Source organism: Anomaloglossus baeobatrachus, chromosome 9, assembly GCF_048569485.1.
Source record: "Anomaloglossus baeobatrachus isolate aAnoBae1 chromosome 9, aAnoBae1.hap1, whole genome shotgun sequence".
In the NCBI taxonomy this organism is placed as follows: domain Eukaryota; kingdom Metazoa; phylum Chordata; class Amphibia; order Anura; family Aromobatidae; genus Anomaloglossus; species Anomaloglossus baeobatrachus.
Genome location: NC_134361.1, coordinates 22,440,393 through 22,460,074, shown reverse-complemented (window position 1 = coordinate 22,460,074; position 19,682 = coordinate 22,440,393). Strand labels below are relative to the sequence as shown.

The 19,682-nt window shown below is 50.7% G+C and overlaps 1 protein-coding gene across 1 annotated transcript in view; it reads right to left on the bottom strand.

Moving 5' to 3' along the window:
* Positions 1-764: 764 nt before the first annotated feature.
* The window catches only part of LOC142250925 (complement C4-like), an 80,850-nt gene continuing 61,932 nt past the window's right edge, over positions 765-19,682 (bottom strand). The window contains 7 exon segments of the mRNA XM_075323258.1: positions 765-1,315; positions 2,469-2,598; positions 2,814-2,897; positions 2,980-3,066; positions 17,727-17,816; positions 18,280-18,382; positions 18,662-18,736. Of these exon segments, the coding sequence (XP_075179373.1) occupies positions 1,174-1,315; positions 2,469-2,598; positions 2,814-2,897; positions 2,980-3,066; positions 17,727-17,816; positions 18,280-18,382; positions 18,662-18,736 (711 nt within the window). The 3' untranslated portion in view covers positions 765-1,173.

Here is a 19,682-nt window from a genome sequence, read left to right as displayed (position 1 = left end):
CACAGACCAGAAGGGAAAGAGAGTACTTAAAGACACAAAGGGAAGTCTGGTGAAAACATCTGAAAGGGTGAGGAACTCCGCAGGGTCCTAAAGGAAAAGGGATAAACCCCAAGCAGATGGGATACATAAGATACCATATACACCAAGCAGGAACAATATGTCAGGGAGCAGTTTGTGCAGTCAAACACTGCAACCTTCTATAGCCAGACACCACAGGACTGCCTGTCACCCGTCACATAGATCTGTGCCTTGTTTTTCTTTAGTTTTTGGTGTTTGTCTCCTGCGCCTTATTCTTTTAATGTGTATCATTTTGTAAGTCTATTTTATGTTTTGTTTTTTGTATGTTTGCGCTTTTTTTTTGTTTTCTAGATGATTCATCAACTGTAATTTTGAAAAAGTCGCATATTTTTTGTAAAAATCTATTCCAGTTTCTCCTTTCACCCCTCTGGAGTGATTTTTTTTTTGTACACCTAAATTTTTTAATGCAAATTTTGCAACGTCAAGAGGTCATTCGACTCTTTCTACCATAAAGGTTAAAGAGGAAAAACAGAACATTTTTAATTTTGCTCAATATTCATGAACCGCGTACGCCATGTTTAAAGAATCTGGTGTCAACACAAATCATCAACGAATATCACAAGACCAAAAATATAAAAAAAATACTTAACCCCCCCCCAACCCCACAAATGATGAATCCGGGCCTTTGGGGTTCTAGAATGTTCTGATAATCCGGAACCTTCTGTAATAATTGACCACATGAGAGATTTACATGATTAGTTTATTGCAGAAATTGACAAGTGGAATAATAAAGAAAACATCTACAAAGCTGAGATAATACTGAGATGATGACCATGTGGTGACCATACATCCCATATGGTCTTATACCGCTATATAATCACACTATATAGCCATATGGTCTTCTAATACTGCTATACTGTATAATCACACTATACGGCCATGTGCTCATGCTATACTGCCATGTGGTCAGATTATACTGCCATGTGGTCACATTATACTGCCATGTGGTCACATTATACTGCCATGTGGTCAGATTATACTGCCATGTGGTCACATTATACTGCCATGTGGTCAGATTATACTGCCATGTGGTCACATTATACTGCCATGTGGTCACATTATACTGCCATGTGGTCGTATTGTACCACAATGTGATCACGACCTACAGCCATTTAACTGGTAATCCTCCATAAAGTTTTTCATTTCGTTGCATGCGTTCCGGTAACGTGTTGCTTTACATTGTTGGGGTCCAGGCAGTTCCTCTATCCATGAATTGCTTTCCAACAAGTATCTCATTCTGAGAAAGAAAGAGAAGAGGAGTCAAATACATGATTGGAAGAATAAGAGAAACCCATGAGGATCTTGAGGATCACTAGTCTGGATTAAAGGGGTTGGCCCACTATAAGATTTGATAGTGTACTTGGGTATTTCCATCACCGCTATAGTCAAGTGAATGGGCCGGTGGTGAGGCCATCGCTTTATGAAAACTTGGAACTCCAGATCGCCATCCTCGGGATCTGTGAGGGCCCCAGCAATGATAATCTCAGTAGTCAAGCCCTCAGTGATCCCTGCCTATGTTTTGGTGAGCCAACACCTTTAAAAATGAAGTTCCTTAAAGTAATTGCTTGAGGCCACAACAACCTGCTGTGATTGCAGCTCCTGGCTCCTTCATCTCGTCTTCCACATTCATGTGCCCCTTTCCCACCAATTCATACGTTTGAGAGACCAACCTACAACGGGCCCCTGCTAATCAGTGGTCACGTAGCAGCCGTATTGGCTGTTTTCCATGATATATAGGCACATGGGAAAAAGAGCAGAAAACAATCAGGGATGAAAGTACCATCAGGATGACCATCAGGGGCGACAGCACCATCAGGATGACCATCAAGAATGACAGCGTTATCAGGCTGACCATAAGGAATGACAACGCCATTAGGATGACCATAAGGGGTGACAACACCATCATGATGACCATCAGGGATGACAACGCCATCAGGATAACCAAAAGGGGAGACAGGGCCATCAGGATGACCATCATGAGTGACAGTGCCATCAGGATGACTATAAAAGGTGACAGCGCCATCAGGATGACCATTAAGGATGACAGAGCCATCAGGATGACCATTAAGGATGACAGCGCCATCAGGATGACCATCGGGGATGACAGCGCCATTAGGATGACCATCAGGGATGTCAGAGCCATCAGGATGACCATCAGGGATGACAGCGCCATCAGGATGACCATCAGTCAGGGATGACCATAAGGATGAAATCACCATCAGGATGTCCATCAGGAATGACAGCGCCATCAGGATGACCATCAGGAATGACAGCGCCATCGGGATGGCCATTAGAGATGACACTGCTATCAGAATGACCCTCAAGAATGACATTTCCATCAGGGTGACTATCATGGATGACAGCGTCGTCACAATGAGGCCACCACTCACCGTCCTTTCTCGTCCTTGGTTTGCCCGTCTTGGCCCATGATCAGATAGTCCTTGTTACTAAGCTGCATTTTGCAGGATGAACGTTGGAAAAAGTGTCTGGTCTCTCCTGCTTTGATATTGTCGTCTGAATCTGAAGGAAAAAGAAAAATTGAAAGATTGGTAAGAACAACAGTGTTGAGTCTGACCGCCAGGACTGAAAAGCGTGAATCATACCCCAGCAGTGCAGAGTATTTCAGGAGAAGCACAACCTCAAGCTGTGAAATGTCTCACTCTACAAAGTAACAATGCTGCTGTTCAAAGTATTTTTTTTCAAGATCTCTGCCCTGATTGCGACCATCGACTTACGTTTCTGCAGAACGTTGGTAATGTTCACCGTGTAGACAGTGAATGCGTCCACCATCTTTATGTCCAGCACATTAACGCTGTATCCTGAATTGTGGAGAAAAAAAGCCATGAATGCCAGATCATACAGATGCGATGATAACATAATGCGCCTCGCCACTCGTCTCACCAAACACCACTCTCGGGCTGTAACAGGCAAAGTCTTGACGACCGGTTCCTTTCAATTCCAAGGAGCGTTGCCTCTTGGGGCATGAACCTGTGTAATAATATGATATAATGAAGAATCAGCATAAAAAAAAATCAATATGTGTTGCAGTTCTCACTCTGGCCACTAGAGGAGACATAATAAGCAGACTCCAATGTTATTTTCTTTGTCGCTCCGTTGGGAGACCCAGACAATTGGGTGTATAGCTTCTGCCTCCGGAGGCCACACAAAGTATTACACTTTAAAAAGTGTAACCCCTCCCCTCTGCCTATACACCCTCCCGTGGATCACGGGCTCCTCAGTTTTATGCTTTGTGTGGAAGGAGGCACACATCCACTCATGCATTCTCAACTTAGCTATGTCGGTTGGAAGAAAAGAGGACCCCCACGGGGCCCCCGGCATGTTCCCTTCTCACCCCACTACGTCGGCGGTGTTGTTAAGGTTGAAGTACCCATTGCGGGTACAGAGGCTGGAGCCACATGCCGTCTCCTTCACCATCCCTTAAGCGGCTCTGGGAGAAGTGGGATCCTAAGCGGTCATCCATTTACTGGGACCGTGCTCCATCCGCAGCCCCTGTGGGAACCTACCGGACCGGAGCCTCTTCAACCTCAGGGACCGGGCCCTGCAACTCAAAGGTACTCTGTGTCCCCATAGGGGACTGTGCAGGGAGCGCACCTTCTTCCCGGAAGCCGCGGCGGCTGCTGAATTCAGGAGGCCGGTGGACTTCCGCGCCGACCGTGCCTGCTTGTCGGGCGCGGTCTCAAATTTAGTCCCCGGCTTCATCGCGGCCTAGTCGCAAAAATCCCGCCCCCGGGCCTGCCTGTCAGGGGTAAGGGCGGGATTACCGACCTGACGTCGGATGTGAGGGCTGGAGCATCCTGCATGTTTCCTCCCCCCTCACTGATCACTGTGGGGACCCCAGATTCCCGCACTTTTGCTGGCGCCGCCCACGGCTCCACTCCTCCCCTGAGAGCTCCGGCAGCCATTTTTTGGCATTCTGCCCTTGGAGGATTCTCAGTGAACAGCTCTGCAGCTCCGGGGGATCCAAGGCAGGGAATCTGGAGGACACACTCCGCTCGTTAGCGGTCGGTAAGCCACACCGGTCACCCGGTGCTGGTCCCCCTAGGGTGCCGGATTAGATACGTATATATCTATATCTATCTGTTCGGTCGGGCTGTATACCCCTTTCCCATATACCCTCAGTGATCACTCTCCTAGGAGACAACAGCATGTCGTCCACAAGGAGCAAAGCTGCTAAGGCACAGGGTTTTTTTGCGGCCTGTACCTCTTGTGGGGCTATGTTACCTGCGGGTTCCACCTACCCTCACTGTGAGCAATGCTCGACCCCTGTTTCGCTTGCTCAGCCGGAGCCTCGGACACTGGTGGGCCCCTCGGCTCACGTAGACCCCCCTGCTCCCCCTGACCAGGCTGCAGGGACAGAGTTCGCCTCTTTTGCTGAGAAACTCTCTGAGTCACTTTCTCAATCCATTGCACAGTCTATGGACAAATGGTCTTCTAAGCTGCTAGAGGCTTTGCAGTCCAGACCGGACCCTTCACAGGCCCCGGCCCCTGTTGGCTCGTCGCCTCCAGGCCCCTCTCGGTCCGCGCCACAGCGCGCTCATAGGTTGGCCCCTCGGTCTCAGGCGGAGGACTCCTGCCCGGACCGCAGCCCCCGACCGGCTAAGCGGTCTCGCTGGGACTCTTCCCCGACTTCCTCTCGCTGCTCGGGATCCCAGCTTGAGGACTCTCTGGAGGACGAGGCGGATGTCGCAGCTCAGGGCTCTGACCCTGACGTCGCCCTTAACCTTGATACACCTGAGGGGGACGCCTTAGTAAATGATCTTATCTCGTCCATCAACCAGGTGTTAGATCTCTCTCCCCCGCCTCCTCCTGTAGAGGAGTCAGCATCTCAGCAGGAGAAACACCAGTTTCGGTTCCCCAAACATACACGCAATACGTTTTTCGATCACTCTAACTTCAGGGACGCTGTCCAGAAGCCCAGAGCGGTCCCGGACAAGCGCTTTACTAAGCGCCTCACTGACACGCGTTACCCCTTCCCATCTGAAGTCGTTAAGGGTTGGGCTCAGTGTCCCAAAGTGGATCCTCCAGTCTCCAGATTGGCGGCTAGATCCGTGGTGTCGGTTGCAGATGGCTCATCGCTAAAAGATGCCACTGACAGACAGATTGAGCTCCTGGTGAAATCCATCTATGAGGCCACGGGCGCATCTTTTGCCCCGGCCTTTGCAGCCGTGTGGGCACTCCAAGCTATCTCGGCTTGTCTGACTGAGATTAATGCTGTCACACGTAATTCTGCTCCGCAGGTTGCGTCTTTGACCTCTCAGGCGTCAGCCTTTTCATCCTACGCCATGAACGCCGTCCTGGACTCTGCTAGCCGTACAGCGGTAGCATCCGCTAACTCCGTGGCAGTCCGCAGGGCCATGTGGCTGCGCGAATGGAAGGCAGATTCGGCTTCCAAGAGGTTCTTAACCGGTTTGCCGTTTTCTGGCGACCGTTTGTTTGGCGAACGATTGGATGAGATTATTAAGGAATCCAAAGGAAAGGATTCCTCCTTACCCCAGGCCAAACCTAAGAGACCTCAACAGAGAAAGGTTCAATCGAGATTTCGGTCCTTTCGTCCCTCCGCCAAGTCTCAATCCTCTTCGTCCAACAGGCCGGAGAAAGGCCAGAGGAACTCCTATGCGTGGCGATCCAAGTCTCGCCCACAAAAGGCCGCAGGAGGCACTGCCTCCAAGACGGCTTCCTCATGACTCTCGGCCTCCCCTGACCGCATCCTCGGTCGGTGGCAGGCTCTCCCGCTTTGGAGACGCCTGGTGGCCACATGTTCAAGACCGATGGGTGAGAGACATTCTGTCTCATGGTTACAGGATAGAGTTCAGCTCTCGTCCTGCGGCTCGCTTCTTCAGAACCTCTCCGCCCCCCCCGCTCAGGCCGACGCACTTTTTCAGGCAGTAGCCGCTCTAAAGATGGAAGGAGTTGTTATCCCCGTTCCCCTTCAGGAACGTGGTCGCGGATTTTACTCCAACTTGTTCGTGGTGCCAAAAAAGGACGGGTCATTCCGTCCTGTTCTGGACCTCAAGCTGCTCAACAGACATGTGAGAACCAGACGCTTCCGGATGGAATCTCTCCGCTCGGTCATCGTCTCAATGTCACAAGGAGACTTCCTAGCATCGATCGACATCAAGGATGCTTATCTCCATGTACCGATCGCACCCGAGCATCAACGTTTCCTGCGTTTCGCCATCAGGGACGAACACCTCCAGTTCGTGGCATTGCCTTTCGGCTTGGCGACAGCACCACGGGTTTTCACCAAAGTCATGGCATCCGTTGTGGCAGTCCTGCATTCTCAGGGCCACTCGGTGATTCCCTACTTGGACGATCTCCTAGTCAGGGCCCCGTCTCGGGTGGCGTGTCAACAAAGTCTATCTGTCGCTCTGGTGACTCTCCAGCGGTTCGGGTGGATCATCAACTTCCCGAAATCCAAGTTGACACCGACCCAATCACTGACGTACCTTGGGATGGAGTTTCATACCCAGCAAGCGTTAGTCAAGCTTCCGAGAGACAAACAGCTTTCTCTGCAGGCAGGGGTGCAATCCCTTCTTCGGAGTCAGTCACACCCCTTAAGGCGCCTCATGCACTTCCTGGGGAAGATGGTGGCAGCTATAGAGGCAGTCCCGTTCGCGCAATTCCATCTTCGTCCACTCCAATGGGACATTCTCCGCAAATGGGACAGGAGTTCGGCTTCCCTCGACAGGAACGTCTCTCTTTCCCTTGCAACCAAGACGTCTCTTTAGTGGTGGCTCCTTCCCAACTCTCTGTCGCAGGGAAAATCCTTCCTACCCCCAACCTGGGCTGTGGTCACCATGGACGCGAGCCTGTCAGGGTGGGGAGCGGTTTTTCTCCACCACAGGGCTCAGGGAACCTGGACTCCGATAGAGTCATCCCTTCAGATCAATATTCTGGAAATAAGGGCAGTGTATCTAGCCCTATTGGCTTTTCATCGGTGGCTGGAGGGCAGGCAGATCCGTATCCAGTCGGACAACGCCACTGCCGTCGCATACATCAACCACCAAGGCGGCACTCGCAGTCGTCAAGCCTTCCAGGAAGTCCGACGGATTCTGCAGTGGGTGGAAGCCACAGCTTCCACCATCTCCGCAGTTCACATCCCGGGCGTAGAGAACTGGGAAGCAGATTTTCTCAGTCGTCAGGGCATGGACGCGGGGGAATGGTCTCTGCACCCAGACGTGTTTCGAGAGATCTGTCGCCGCTGGGGAACGCCGGACGTCGATCTCATGGCGTCACGGCACAACAACAAAGTCCCGGCATTCATGGCACGGTCTCAGGATCACAGAGCTCTGGCGGCGGACGCGTTAGTTCAGGATTGGTCGCAGTTTCGACTGCCTTATGTGTTTCCTCCTCTGGCGATGCTGCCCAGAGTGTTACGCAAGATCAGGTCTGACTGCCGTCGCGCCATTCTCGTCGCTCCAGACTGGCCGAGGCGGTCGTGGTACCCGGATCTGTGGCATCTCACGGTGGGTCAACCGTGGGCGCTTCCAGACCGCCCAGACTTGCTGTCACAAGGCCCGTTTTTCCATCTGAATTCTGTGGCCCTCAACCTGACTGTGTGGCCATTGAGTCCTGGCTCCTAGCGTCTTCAGGATTATCTCAGGATGTCATTGCCACCATGAGACAGGCCAGGAAGCCTACGTCCGCCAAGATCTATTATAGGTCTTGGCAAATCTTCCTATCCTGCTGCGCTAATAACGGTTTTACTCCATGGCCGTTTGCCTTACCCACTTTTCTTTCATTCCTTCAATCCGGAATGGACAAGGGTTTGTCACTTGGCTCTCTCAAGGGCCAAGTATCGGCGCTCTCCGTGTTTCAAAAGCGCCTAGCCAGGCTTCCGCAGGTCCACACGTTCCTGCAGGGAGTTTGCCACATAGTCCCACCTTACAATCGTCCGCTGGAACCCTGGGATCTTAACAGGGTGCTAACGGCTCTTCAGAAACCACCTTTCGAGCCGCTGCGGGATGTCTCTCTATCACGTCTTTCGCAGAAGGTGGCCTTCCTAGTGGCAGTCACATCACTTCGGAGAGTGTCTGAGCTAGCAGCGCTGTCATGCAAAGCCCCCTTCCTGGTGTTTCACCAGGATAAGGTGGTTCTGCGTCCGGTCCCGGAATTTCTCCCTAAGGTGGTATCCCCTTTTCATCTCAATCAGGATATCTCCTTGCCTTCATTTTGCCCTAATCCAATTCACCAGTGTGAAAAGGATTTGCACTCTTTGGATCTTGTGAGAGCACTCCGGCTCTACGTGTCTCGCACGGCGCCCCTGCGTCGTTCAGATGCGCTCTTTGTCCTTGTCGCTGGCCAGCGTAAGGGCTCGCAGGCTTCCAAGTCAACCTTGGCTCGGTGGATCAAGGAACCGATTCTCGAAGCCTACCGTTCTTCTGGGCTTCCGCTTCCTTCAGGGCTGAAAGCCCATTCTACCAGAGCCGTGGGTGCGTCCTGGGCATTGAGGCACCGGGCTACGGCTCAGCAGGTGTGTCAGGCAGCTACGTGGTCTAGTCTGCACACTTTCACGAAACACTATCAGGTGCATACCTATGCTTCGGCAGACGCCAGTCTAGGTAGGCGAGTCCTTCAGGCGGCGGTTGCCCACCTGTAAGAGGGGGCCGTTTTTTCGGCTCTTTTTATTGAGGTATTCTTTTACCCACCCAGGGACTGCTCTTGGACGTCCCAATTGTCTGGGTCTCCCAATGGAGCGACAAAGAAGAAGGGAATTTTGTTTACTTACCGTAAATTCCTTTTCTTCTAGCTCCTATTGGGAGACCCAGCACCCGCCCCTGTGCCCTTTGGGCTGGTTGTTTTTTTGTGTACACATGTTGTTCATGTTGAATTGTTCTTTTGGTTCATGGTTTCAGTTCTCCGAACATCCTTCGGATTGAATTTACCTTAGACCAATTTATAAGTTTCCTCCTTCCTGCTTTTGCACCAAAACTGAGGAGCCCGTGATCCACGGGAGGGTGTATAGGCAGAGGGGAGGGGTTACACTTTTTAAAGTGTAATACTTTGTGTGGCCTCCGGAGGCAGAAGCTATACACCCAATTGTCTGGGTCTCCCAATAGGAGCTAGAAGAAAGGGAATTCACGGTAAGTAAACAAAATTCCCTTCTTTAGCTGGCATCAGCTTTGCTGTAGAGACTGGGACAGAATGAGCAGAGTCATCTCATTATTATTATTATAGGGTACATGAGGGAATGACAGCTCTGTTGTCCTGCTGGAGGTCTAGATGAGGAGAAATGAAGGGAATTTTGTTTACTTACCGTAAATTCCTTTTCTTCTAGCTCCAATTGGGAGACCCAGACAATTGGGTGTATAGCTATTGCCTCTGGAGGCCACACAAAGTATTACACTTAAAAGTGTAAGGCCCCTCCCCTTCTGGCTATACACCCCCAGTGGGATCACTGGCTCACCAGTTTTAGTGCCAAAGCAAGAAGGAGGAAAGCCAATAACTGGTTTAAAGACCAATTCAATCCGAGGAAACATCGGAGAACTGAACCATACCACATGAACAACATGTGTACCCGAAAAAACAGAAAAACCCCGAGAAAACAGGGCGGGTGCTGGGTCTCCCAATTGGAGCTAGAAGAAAAGGAATTTACGGTAAGTAAACAAAATTCCCTTCTTCTTTGTCGCTCCATTGGGAGACCCAGACAATTGGGATGTCCAAAAGCAATCCCTGGGTGGGTAAAAGAATACCTCATGATAGGGCCGTCAAACGGCCCTCTCCTACAGGTGGCCAACCGCCGCCTGAATGACTTATCTACCTAGGCTGGCGTCTGCCGAAGCGTAGGTATGCATCTGATAATGCTTGGTAAAAGTAAGTAGACTCGACCAGGTGGGTGCCTGACACACCTGCTGAGCCGTAGCCTGGTGCCGTAATGCCCAGGATGCACCCACGGCTCTGGTAGGATGGGCCTTCGGCCTTGAGAGAACCAGAAGCCCAGTAGAACTGTAGGTTTCAAGAATTGGTTCCTCGAGCCCCCGAGCAAGGGTGGATCTGGAAGCTTGCGACTGTTTACGCCGACCAGCGACAAGGACAAAGAGTGCATCCGGGTGGCGCAGGAGCGCCATGCGGGAAGTAGAACCTGAGTGCTCTCACCAGAACCAACAGATGCAAATCTATCTGAAATTGATGGACTGGACGAGGACACAAAGAAGGTGAGGTGATATCCTGATTGATATGAAAATGGGATACCACCTTAGGGAGAAATTCCGGAACCGGACGCAGAACTACCCTGTCCTGGTGAAGGACCAGGAAGGGAGTTTGTATGAGAGCGTTGCTAGCTCGGAAACTCTCCTAAGAGACGAGACCGTTACTAGAAGGCCACTTCCCGTGAAAAACGGGAAGGGAGACATCCTTCAAAGGCTCGAAAGGCGGCATCTGGAGAGCAATTAGAACCTTGTTCAGATCTCAGGGCTCTAACGGCCGCTTGTACGGAGTGCTGAGAAGACAAACTCCCCGTAGGAACGTGCGTACCTGAGGAAGTCGTCGTTTCTGAAAAAAAAACAGATAGCGCTGAGACTTGTCCCTAAAGGGAACTGAGCGACAACCCATTTTCCTACCTAGATTGCAGGAAGGAAGGAAACATAGACGATGCAACCGGCCAGGGAGAAACACCCTGCGCCGAGCACCGAGATAAGAACATCTTCCACGTCCTGTGGTCAATCTTGGCGGACGTTGGTATGCTAGCCCGTCTCATGGTGGCAACCACGTCCTGAGGTAATCCTGACGACACTAGGTTCCAGGACTCAATGCCACACCATCCGGTTGAGGGCCGTAGAATTCAAATGGAAGAATGGCCCTTGAGACAGCCAGTCTGATTGGTCTGGTAGTGCCCCCGGTTAGCCTACCGTGAGGCACCACAGAACCGAGTACCACAACATCCTCGGCCAATTTGTAGCGACGAGGATGGCGCGGCCGCAGTCGGTCTTGATCTAGCGCAGTACTCTGGGCAACAATGCCAGAGGTGGCACCTAAGGTAGCTGGAACTGCGACCAATGCTGAACTAAGGCGTTTGCCGCCAGAGCTCGATGATTGTGAAACCGTGCCATGAAGCTGGCACATTGTTGTTGTGCCGTGACGCCATTAGATCGACGTCCGGCCTCTGTCAGCGGCGCCAGATCTCCTGAAACCCGTCCGGGTGAGGAGACCATACTCTTTCGGCCACACCTCAGCGACTTAGGAAGTCAGCTTCCTAGTTTCCACACTTGGGATGTGAATTGTGGATATGGTGGATGCCGTGTCTTCCACCCACATCAGAACCTGCCGGACTTCCTGGAAGGCTTGCCGGTTGCGCGTTCTTCCTTGGTGGTTGATGTATGCCACCGCTGTGGAGCTGTCCGACTGAAGTCGGATATGCTTGCTTTCCAGCCGCTGTTGGAAGGATTGTAGGGCAAGATACACTGCTCTGTGTTCAAGAACATTGATCTGAAGAGTGGACTCTTGCTGAGTCCACGTACCCTGAGCGCTGTAGTGGAGAAAAACTGCTCCCCACCCTGATAGACTCGCGTCTGTCGTAACTATCGCCCAGGACGGGGATAGGAAGGACCTTCTTTTTGACCAAGAGGTGAGAAGAAGCCACCACCGTAGAGATTCCTTGGCCGCCTGAGAAAGAACGACGACTCTGTTGAGGGACGTCGACTCCTCGTCCCATTGGCGGAGAATGTCCCATTGTAGTGGACGCAGTAAAACTGCGCGAAAGGAACTGCCTCCATTGCTACCATCTTACGTAGGAAGTGCATGAGGCGTCTCAATGTGTGCGACTGGTTCTTAAAGAAGAGCTTGCAGCCCGTAGTGAATGCTGTTTGTCTAGCGGCAGCTTCACTATCGCTGAGAGAGTAAGAAACTCTATGCCTAGATATGTTATCGATAGGGTCGGGGTCGGATCTGACTTTAAAAAGTTGATGATCCACCCAAAACTCTAGAGAGTCTCCAGCGCAACGTTCGGGCAGTGTTGGCATGTTTCCTAAGAGAGTGCCTTGACAAGTAGATCGTCTAAATACGGGACCACAGAGTGACCCTGAGAGTGCAGGACTGTGACTACTGCTGCCCTGACCTTGGCGAAGACCAGTTGGACTGTCGCTAGCCGGAAGGTAGAGCTACGAACAGAGGGTGTTCGTCTCCTATAACGAAGCGTAGAAACGCTAGTGCTCTGGATCAATCGGCACGTGTGGATAAGCATCCTTGATGCCTAATGATGCTAGGAAATATCCTTGGGACCTTGAGGCGATGACATGGCGGAGGGATTCCATCCGGAACCGCCTGGTGTCCACGAGCTTGCTGAGCATTTTTAGATCCAGAACGGGACGGAACGGCCCGTTGTTATAGGTACCGCAAAGAATTTGGGGTAAAAACCGTGACCTTGTTCCTGAAGAGGAACGGGGGTCATCACTCTTTCTGCCTATAGAGTGCACCCTGTTTGCAGAAGAGCAGCGGCCCGGCCGGGAGGTGGAGAAATTCTGAAGAATCGAGTTGGAGGACGAGAAGTGAGCTCTATCCTGTACCCGTGAGACAGAATGTCTCACACTCAATGGTCATTGACCTATGGCAGCTAAATATCGCCAAGGCGGGAGAGCCTGCTACCGACCGAGGCCGCAAGTCATGAGGAAGCCGCCTTGGAAGCGGGTTTTCAGACTGTCGCTTTTTTGGGCGAGACTGAGCCCGCTAAGAATCTTAGCTCCTCTGATCCTTTTGAGTCCACATTGGACGAGGAAAAATGGGACCTGCCCGAGCCTCGAAAAGGCCGAAAACCCCGACTGCCTCTTGCTCTGTTGGGGTTTGTTGTGTCCGGGCTGAGGAAAGGATGAATCCTTACCCCTGGACTGTTTGATGGTTACATCCAACGCTCACCAAACAGTCGGTCAGCAGAAAAAGGCAACTGGTTAGGCAACCTTTTTTGGAAGCAGAATCTGCCTTCCATTCACTTAACGAGCAGACCAGGCTCTGCTTAAAAACACGGAGTAGCGGAGGCTACCGCCGCACGGTTCGCAGAGTCCAGGACAACCTGAATCGCGTAAGAAACAAATGCAGACATTTGAGAGGTTAAGGATGCCACCTGCGGCACAGATGTACGTGTAACCGTGTCAATCTGTGTAAGACAAGCTGAAATAGCTTGGAGTGCCCCAAGGGAGAGAATGCCGGAGCTAACGGTGCGCCGACAGCCTCATAGATGGCTTTCGACCAGAGATCCATCTGTCTGTCAGTGGCATCTTTGAGTTTGCAGTTCCATCTCCCACTGCAACTATGGATCTAGCTACAAGCCTGGAGATTGGAGGATGCCGCTCGGGACATTGGGTCCAGTCCTTGACCAAGTCAGGGGACAGGGATAACGTGTATCCTAAGCCGTTTGGAGAAGCGCATATCTGGATAAGCGTGGTGTTCCTGGACTGCCTCTCTGAAGGCAGAGTGGTCCAGAAAAATACGTGAAGCTGACTCCTCCACTGGAGGAGCTGTGAGAAATAACCCACATTCTATAGATGGACGCTATAAGATTATTTACTATGGCGTCACAATCAGGTGTATCCAGATTGAGAGCGGTCTCAGGATCAGAATCCTGAGCCGCTACTTCCGCCTCATTACACAGCGAGTCCTTCTGTTAGGACCCTGATGAAACCGAGGCCGCTCATAGCGAGCCCACTTAGGCTGTCTGGGACTGACGTCCGTGCAGAGCCGTGACTCTGGGATGCGTGTGACATTCCCGGAGCTGTTAGTTGTTCACACTGAGGGGGGCCATGGATCAATGATTCAACAGTGCCCATATTGTGAGAGACATGTCCGGACTGCTAGGCTTCTAGTATCATAGCCATAGTCTCAGAAAAACTGTCAGTAAATACTGCAGACACCGTCCTCATCCCCTGGCCATTAGTGCATACAATGGGAGTCTATGTACCTGCCGGCCGTATAGCCGTACATGCTGTACCAGCTGTATAGAAAAACATGTGGTTCTGCACCTTTGTTTTACACAGAGAATATGCTGATAACTCCTCCGCATAATCCAGGAGGGTATATACAACGTGCGACCAAACAGTGCAATGTATATAGTACAAGCATATCTATAAGTGCACTTCTGCACTAGTGGGGTTAGCACCACAGGTGCTGCTTAACGCCTGTTACAGCGATTGTGTGACTATCAGAATGCCAGGGTCTTCCACACTTGTCTCTGTATCGTACAGAAACTGACACTAATGGCTGCCGGTGTCCTTGTAGAGAAGGAAGCCGTGGGCGTGCCTGAGAAAGTGCGGGAATCCGGATTCACAGTGCACACAGTGAGAGGGGTGGAGTATGCAAAACATACTCCAGCTCTCAGCTCTGCTCTATGCAGCGTCACGCCCCTACCCTGACTGTCAGGGCTGTGGGCGGTAACGAAGGGAGACTAGGCCCAGAAGCCGGGGACTCGAGTTAACAGCGCGGCCGCCGTAAAAGCGCGGGCCGCGCTGAAGTCCCCGGCGCACCACAAGTGCCAGCCGCGCCGCAGTTCCAGCGGCCGGCGCGACCGATTCATAGAAGTGGCCAGCGTCCCGCCCCTCTCCTGACTGGCAGGTCTGGGGGCGGGAACGAACGGAAGCAGGCCGCAAAAGCCGGGGACTCTAGTTATCAGCGCGGCCGCCGTAAAAGCGCGGGCCGCGCTGAAGTCCCCGGCGCACCACAAGTGCCCGCCGCGCCGCTGCCAGCGGCCGGCGCGACCGATTCCTGGAAGTGGCCAGCGTCCCGCCCCTCTCCTGACTGGCAGGTCTGGGGGCGGGAACGAACGGAAGCAGGCCGCAAAAGCCGGGGACTCTAGTTATCAGCGCGGCCGCCGTAAAAGCGCAGGCCGCGCTGAAGTCCCCGGCGCACTACAAGTGCCAGCCGCGCCGCAGTCCCAGCGGCCGGCGCGACCAATTCCCATAAGTGAGCCTGCTTCAGCAAAGCTGAATGAGGCCATGGCACAGGCGCCGCAGCGCTGATGTCCCCCGGCGCACTACAACACCCAGCATGCTGCGGTGTGAGCGCCAAATGCACGGGGACACAGAGTACCTTGAGGAAGCAGGGCCATGTCCCTGATGTACTCCGCTCCATCCAGCATCTTCTCCAGGGGCTGTAGATGGAGCACGGTCTCAGTGCCTGGAGACCGGTAAATCCCACTTCACCCAGAGCCCTGTAAAAAGGGATGGGGAAGGAATCAGCATGTGGGCTCCTGCCGCCGTACCCGCAATGGGTACCTCAACCTTACAAACACCTCCGACATAAGTGGGGTGAGAAGGGAGCATGCTGGGGACACTATATGTGTCCTCTTTTCTTCCATCCGACATAGTCAGCAGCTGCTGCTGACTAAAAAGTGGAGCTATGCGTGGATGTGTTGCCTTCTTCGCACAAAGCACAAAACTGGTGAGCCAGTGGTCCCACTGGGGGTGTATAGCCAGAAGGGGAGGGGCCTTACACTTTTAAGTGTAATACTTTGTGTGGCCTCCAGAGGCAATAGCTATACACCCAATTGTCTGGGTCTCCCAATGGAGCGACAAAGAAAACACTGTATGCTAAGACAAGGTAATCTCCTACTACACACAGTGGGGATGAGCTCCTGCTACAGCAAGTTACCTTGCTGTAAGGCAGAGGTTTGTGTTAAGGAAAAAAGGGAAACATTTCACCTTCAGAGACACACAGGGCTGCCATCAGGGCATTACTGCCGTGACTGGTGTATGGGGCCCAGTGAGTAGCAGCAAAAAGGGGAACCCGGCCGCTTACCGAGAGCTGCCCTCTCTCCTCCCGTACTGATCTATGGGATTAATGCAGTGCAGGAGAGGAAGCTACCGAACCAAAACGAAGGCTGCAGGAGCTGAGCAGGTGAAGGACCTTCTGCCTGAGGAAATTCAGGACCCTTCATGTCATGTGACTGATCAACTGCCTGATCACATGACTGGAAATAATTAATTGGAAGGTCCTGCAACTGCTGCAGCCTCTGTCCAGGTCCCAGTGGCTCCTCTCCTGCTCTGCACCAACCAGGAACTGCAAGATGAGGTAATGTATAGGGTGTGTAAGGAAATGTGCCTGTTATAGGGTTGTGTGTGTATATGTGAATGTAGTGTGCATGTAGTAGTGCTGTGTTTGTCTATAGGTGCATGCATGTAGTGTGCATATAGTAGAGCTGTGCGTGTCTATAGGTGTATGTAGTGTGCATGTAGCAGCACTGTGTGTGTCTATAGGTGCATGTAGTAGTGCTGTGTGTGTCTATAGGTGTGTGCATGTAGTAGAGCTGTGTGTGTCTATAGGTGTATGTAGTGTGCATGTAGCAGCACTGTGTGTCTCTATAGGTGCATGTAATAGAGCTGTGTGTGCGTGTCTATAGGTGTGTGTGAATGTAGTCTGCATGTAGCAGAGCTGTTTGTCTATAGGTGTATGTAGTGTGCATGTAGTAGAGCTGTTTGTGTCTATAGGTGCGTGCATGTAGTAGGGCTGTGTGTGTCTATAGGTGCGTGCATGTAGTGTGCATGTAGTAGTGCTGTGTTTGTCTATAGGTGTATGCATGTAGTGTGCATGTAGCAGCACTGTGTGTGTCTATAGGTGTATGTAGTGTGCATGTAGAAGAGCTATGTGTGTCTATAGGTGCATGTAGTAGAGCTGTGTATGTCTCTATAGGCGCATGCATGTAGTGTGCATGTATTTGAGCTGTTTGTGTCTATAGGTGCATGTAGTGTACATGTAGTAGAGCTGTGTTTGTCTATTGCAATACCAGACAAAGCCTAAGACAAGAGTACAGAGCTAAATATTGTCACAAAAATACAACTTGCCCAGGAATGTCAGTAAAAGAGGGTAGAATAGGAGAAAACAGATCAGCATTGAAGTGCAGGGAAAACCCACTGAGCTCTGAACATGCAGCTTCCCATTCAGGGACTAAGGGGTACTTTGCACGGTGCAACATCGCAAGCCGATGCTAGCGATGCCGAGCGCGATAGTCCCCGCCCCCGTCGCACATGCGATATCTTGTGATAGCTGCCGTAGCGAACATTATCGCTACAGCAGCTTCACACGCACTTACCTGCCCTGCGACGTCGCTCTGGCCAGCGACCCGCCTCCTTATTAAGGGGGCGGGTTGTGTGGCATCACAGCGACGTCACACGACAGGTGGCCAATAGAAGCGGAGGGGCGGAGATGAGCGGGAGGTAAACATCCCGCCCACCTCCTTCCGCATAGCCAGTGGAGGCAGGTAAGGAGATGTTCCTCGCTCCTGCAGCTTCATACACAGAGATGTATGGTGCTGCCGCAGGAACGACGAACAACATCGTATCTCCTATTGGTGCGACATTATGAAAATGACCCACGCTACACAGATCACCGATTTACGGCGCTTTTGCGATCGTTTATCGGCGCATCTAGGCTTTACACGTTGCGACATCATTACCGGCGACGGATGTGCGTCACTTTCGATTTGACCCTGACGATATCACAGGTGCGATGTCGCAACGTGCAAAGTACCCCTAAGTTGTAATAGCAGACTCAGTCTATGGACAACAGCGGCGCTGTTTTGGGGAGTAAAACAACTTAAAACTACTTTAAAAACTTTAGAAGTGCGCTCAGTGGCTGACTGTGAGCTTGTTATAATTGATTACATCGGGTGCTAGGTCCTGGAGTGCAGAATCCAGATGAGCGGTACGTACCTTCAGCACACTGGCACACATCTCCTGAGCAGAGCGTGCTCAGCATGGTGCTCTTATCTGGACCCCCGTAGAACACTCTGCATTGATTTTCTGCAAGAAGTCAATGATAGTTTACAATGAAACTTTATGGCATTCTGGATCTCAGAAGTGTTCCTTCTATTTTAAAAAGGACTTGTAACTTGCCATAAAGATGTAATAGTTTACCTGGTGTAAATGCCGCCATTCTCCTGAATCCGGCGATATTTTTCTTTTGCTTCTGCGTGTCTCCGTGCCTGAGATATGGCCCTATCTACTTTCTGTCTTGTTAGCCAAGTGGGTGTGGTCCCTTGAGAATACTCCCACAGCACAGAGTTGACGCCCACCTGCCTAACAAGGCTAGATCTACATACAGAGAAGAGGTGGCCATATCTCAGGAACGGAGAAGGGTAGGAAGAAAAGAAAGACATCGCCGGATTCAGGAGAACAGCGGGATTCACGCCAGGAAAAAATATCACATATTTATGGCAAGTGACAGGTCCTCATTAAGACTTTGGATATAGTAAACTACTCATACCTGGCTCATAGAAATCATACAAGATGGCAGAGGCCGGCTGCAGGGGGGAGATGATCACGGTCTGGACCGCCTCGAAGGTCACACATTCTCTCGCATTGGAGACCTTTAATAAGAAGAAACATTAACATACAAGGTAAGATGATGGATGCGGAAACTATGGGAAAGAGAACATATATATATATATATATATATATATATATATATATGATCACACCCCTCTCTGAGTCCTATAAGACCCCGGTTAACCCTAAGACGCATACATTTAAGAATATATATGACTCTTTACCCGTTGACTGTAGATTTCCAGGGGCAGAGCGGACACTTTTAGAACCATGAACATAAGTTTTGATAAGATTATTATCTGCAATGAATACTTTCATACCGAGTCGAAATACATGATGAGTCGTCCGCCCCGGATCTCGTAGTGACTGATGTAATTCTCAATACCGTCCTTCAGCTGTAAGGAACAAAACAAAGGGTGAGAAATATTCATAGACCGTGACAGATCGGGAGGACCATCCTGCAGGGGCGCTGCACCCGGCATAGTGTATATACACGGCTCAAATAAGGAATAACGTTTGGAACACCATTCTAAGTCTGAACTGGGTGCAAAAACCTAAAAAAACATCACTATGGGGAGATAAGGTATGCACACCAGTGACTATGTAAGGGGAATACATGGAATAGCAGAAACTGCTGTGTGAATACTGACTTGAAAAATCCAATAGCTATATGTAAGAGTGAAATGTGAAAAATGGAATCTGCATTACTGCCATGAACATATGAATCAAGAGATTCATATTTTTTGCAGATTCCATTTTTCACATTTTCCCTCTTACATATAGCTATTGGATTTTTCAAGTCAGTATTCACACAGCAGTTTCTGCTATTCCATGTATTCCCCTTCCATAGTCACTGGTGTGCATACCTTATCTCCCCATAGTGATGTTTTTTTAGGTTTTTGCACCCAGTTCAGACTTAGAATGGTGTTCCAAACGTTATCCTTATTGTTAGTATTTTTTCCTTTGTGAACCCTCCCCAACCACACCTATTGCCAATCCATATCATACGCATAAATAGCCTGGGTCTCAGCTTCCCATACACGGTAAGTTTTTTAACTGCATGAGAGGACACACACAAGCTAGGGACCCCAACGTAGAGAAATACTTTGGCGTAGTGTTGGGGCTCTATTGCATTGATCAATTCAGTAGCTAAATTTCTCTTGATTCATATGTTCATGGCAGTAATGCAGATTCCATTTTTCACATTTTCACTCTTACATATAGCTATTGGATTTTTCAAGTCAGTATTCACACAGCAGTTTCTGCTATTTCATGTATTCCCCTTACATAGTCACTGGTGTGCATACCTTATCTCCCCATATATATATATATATATATACA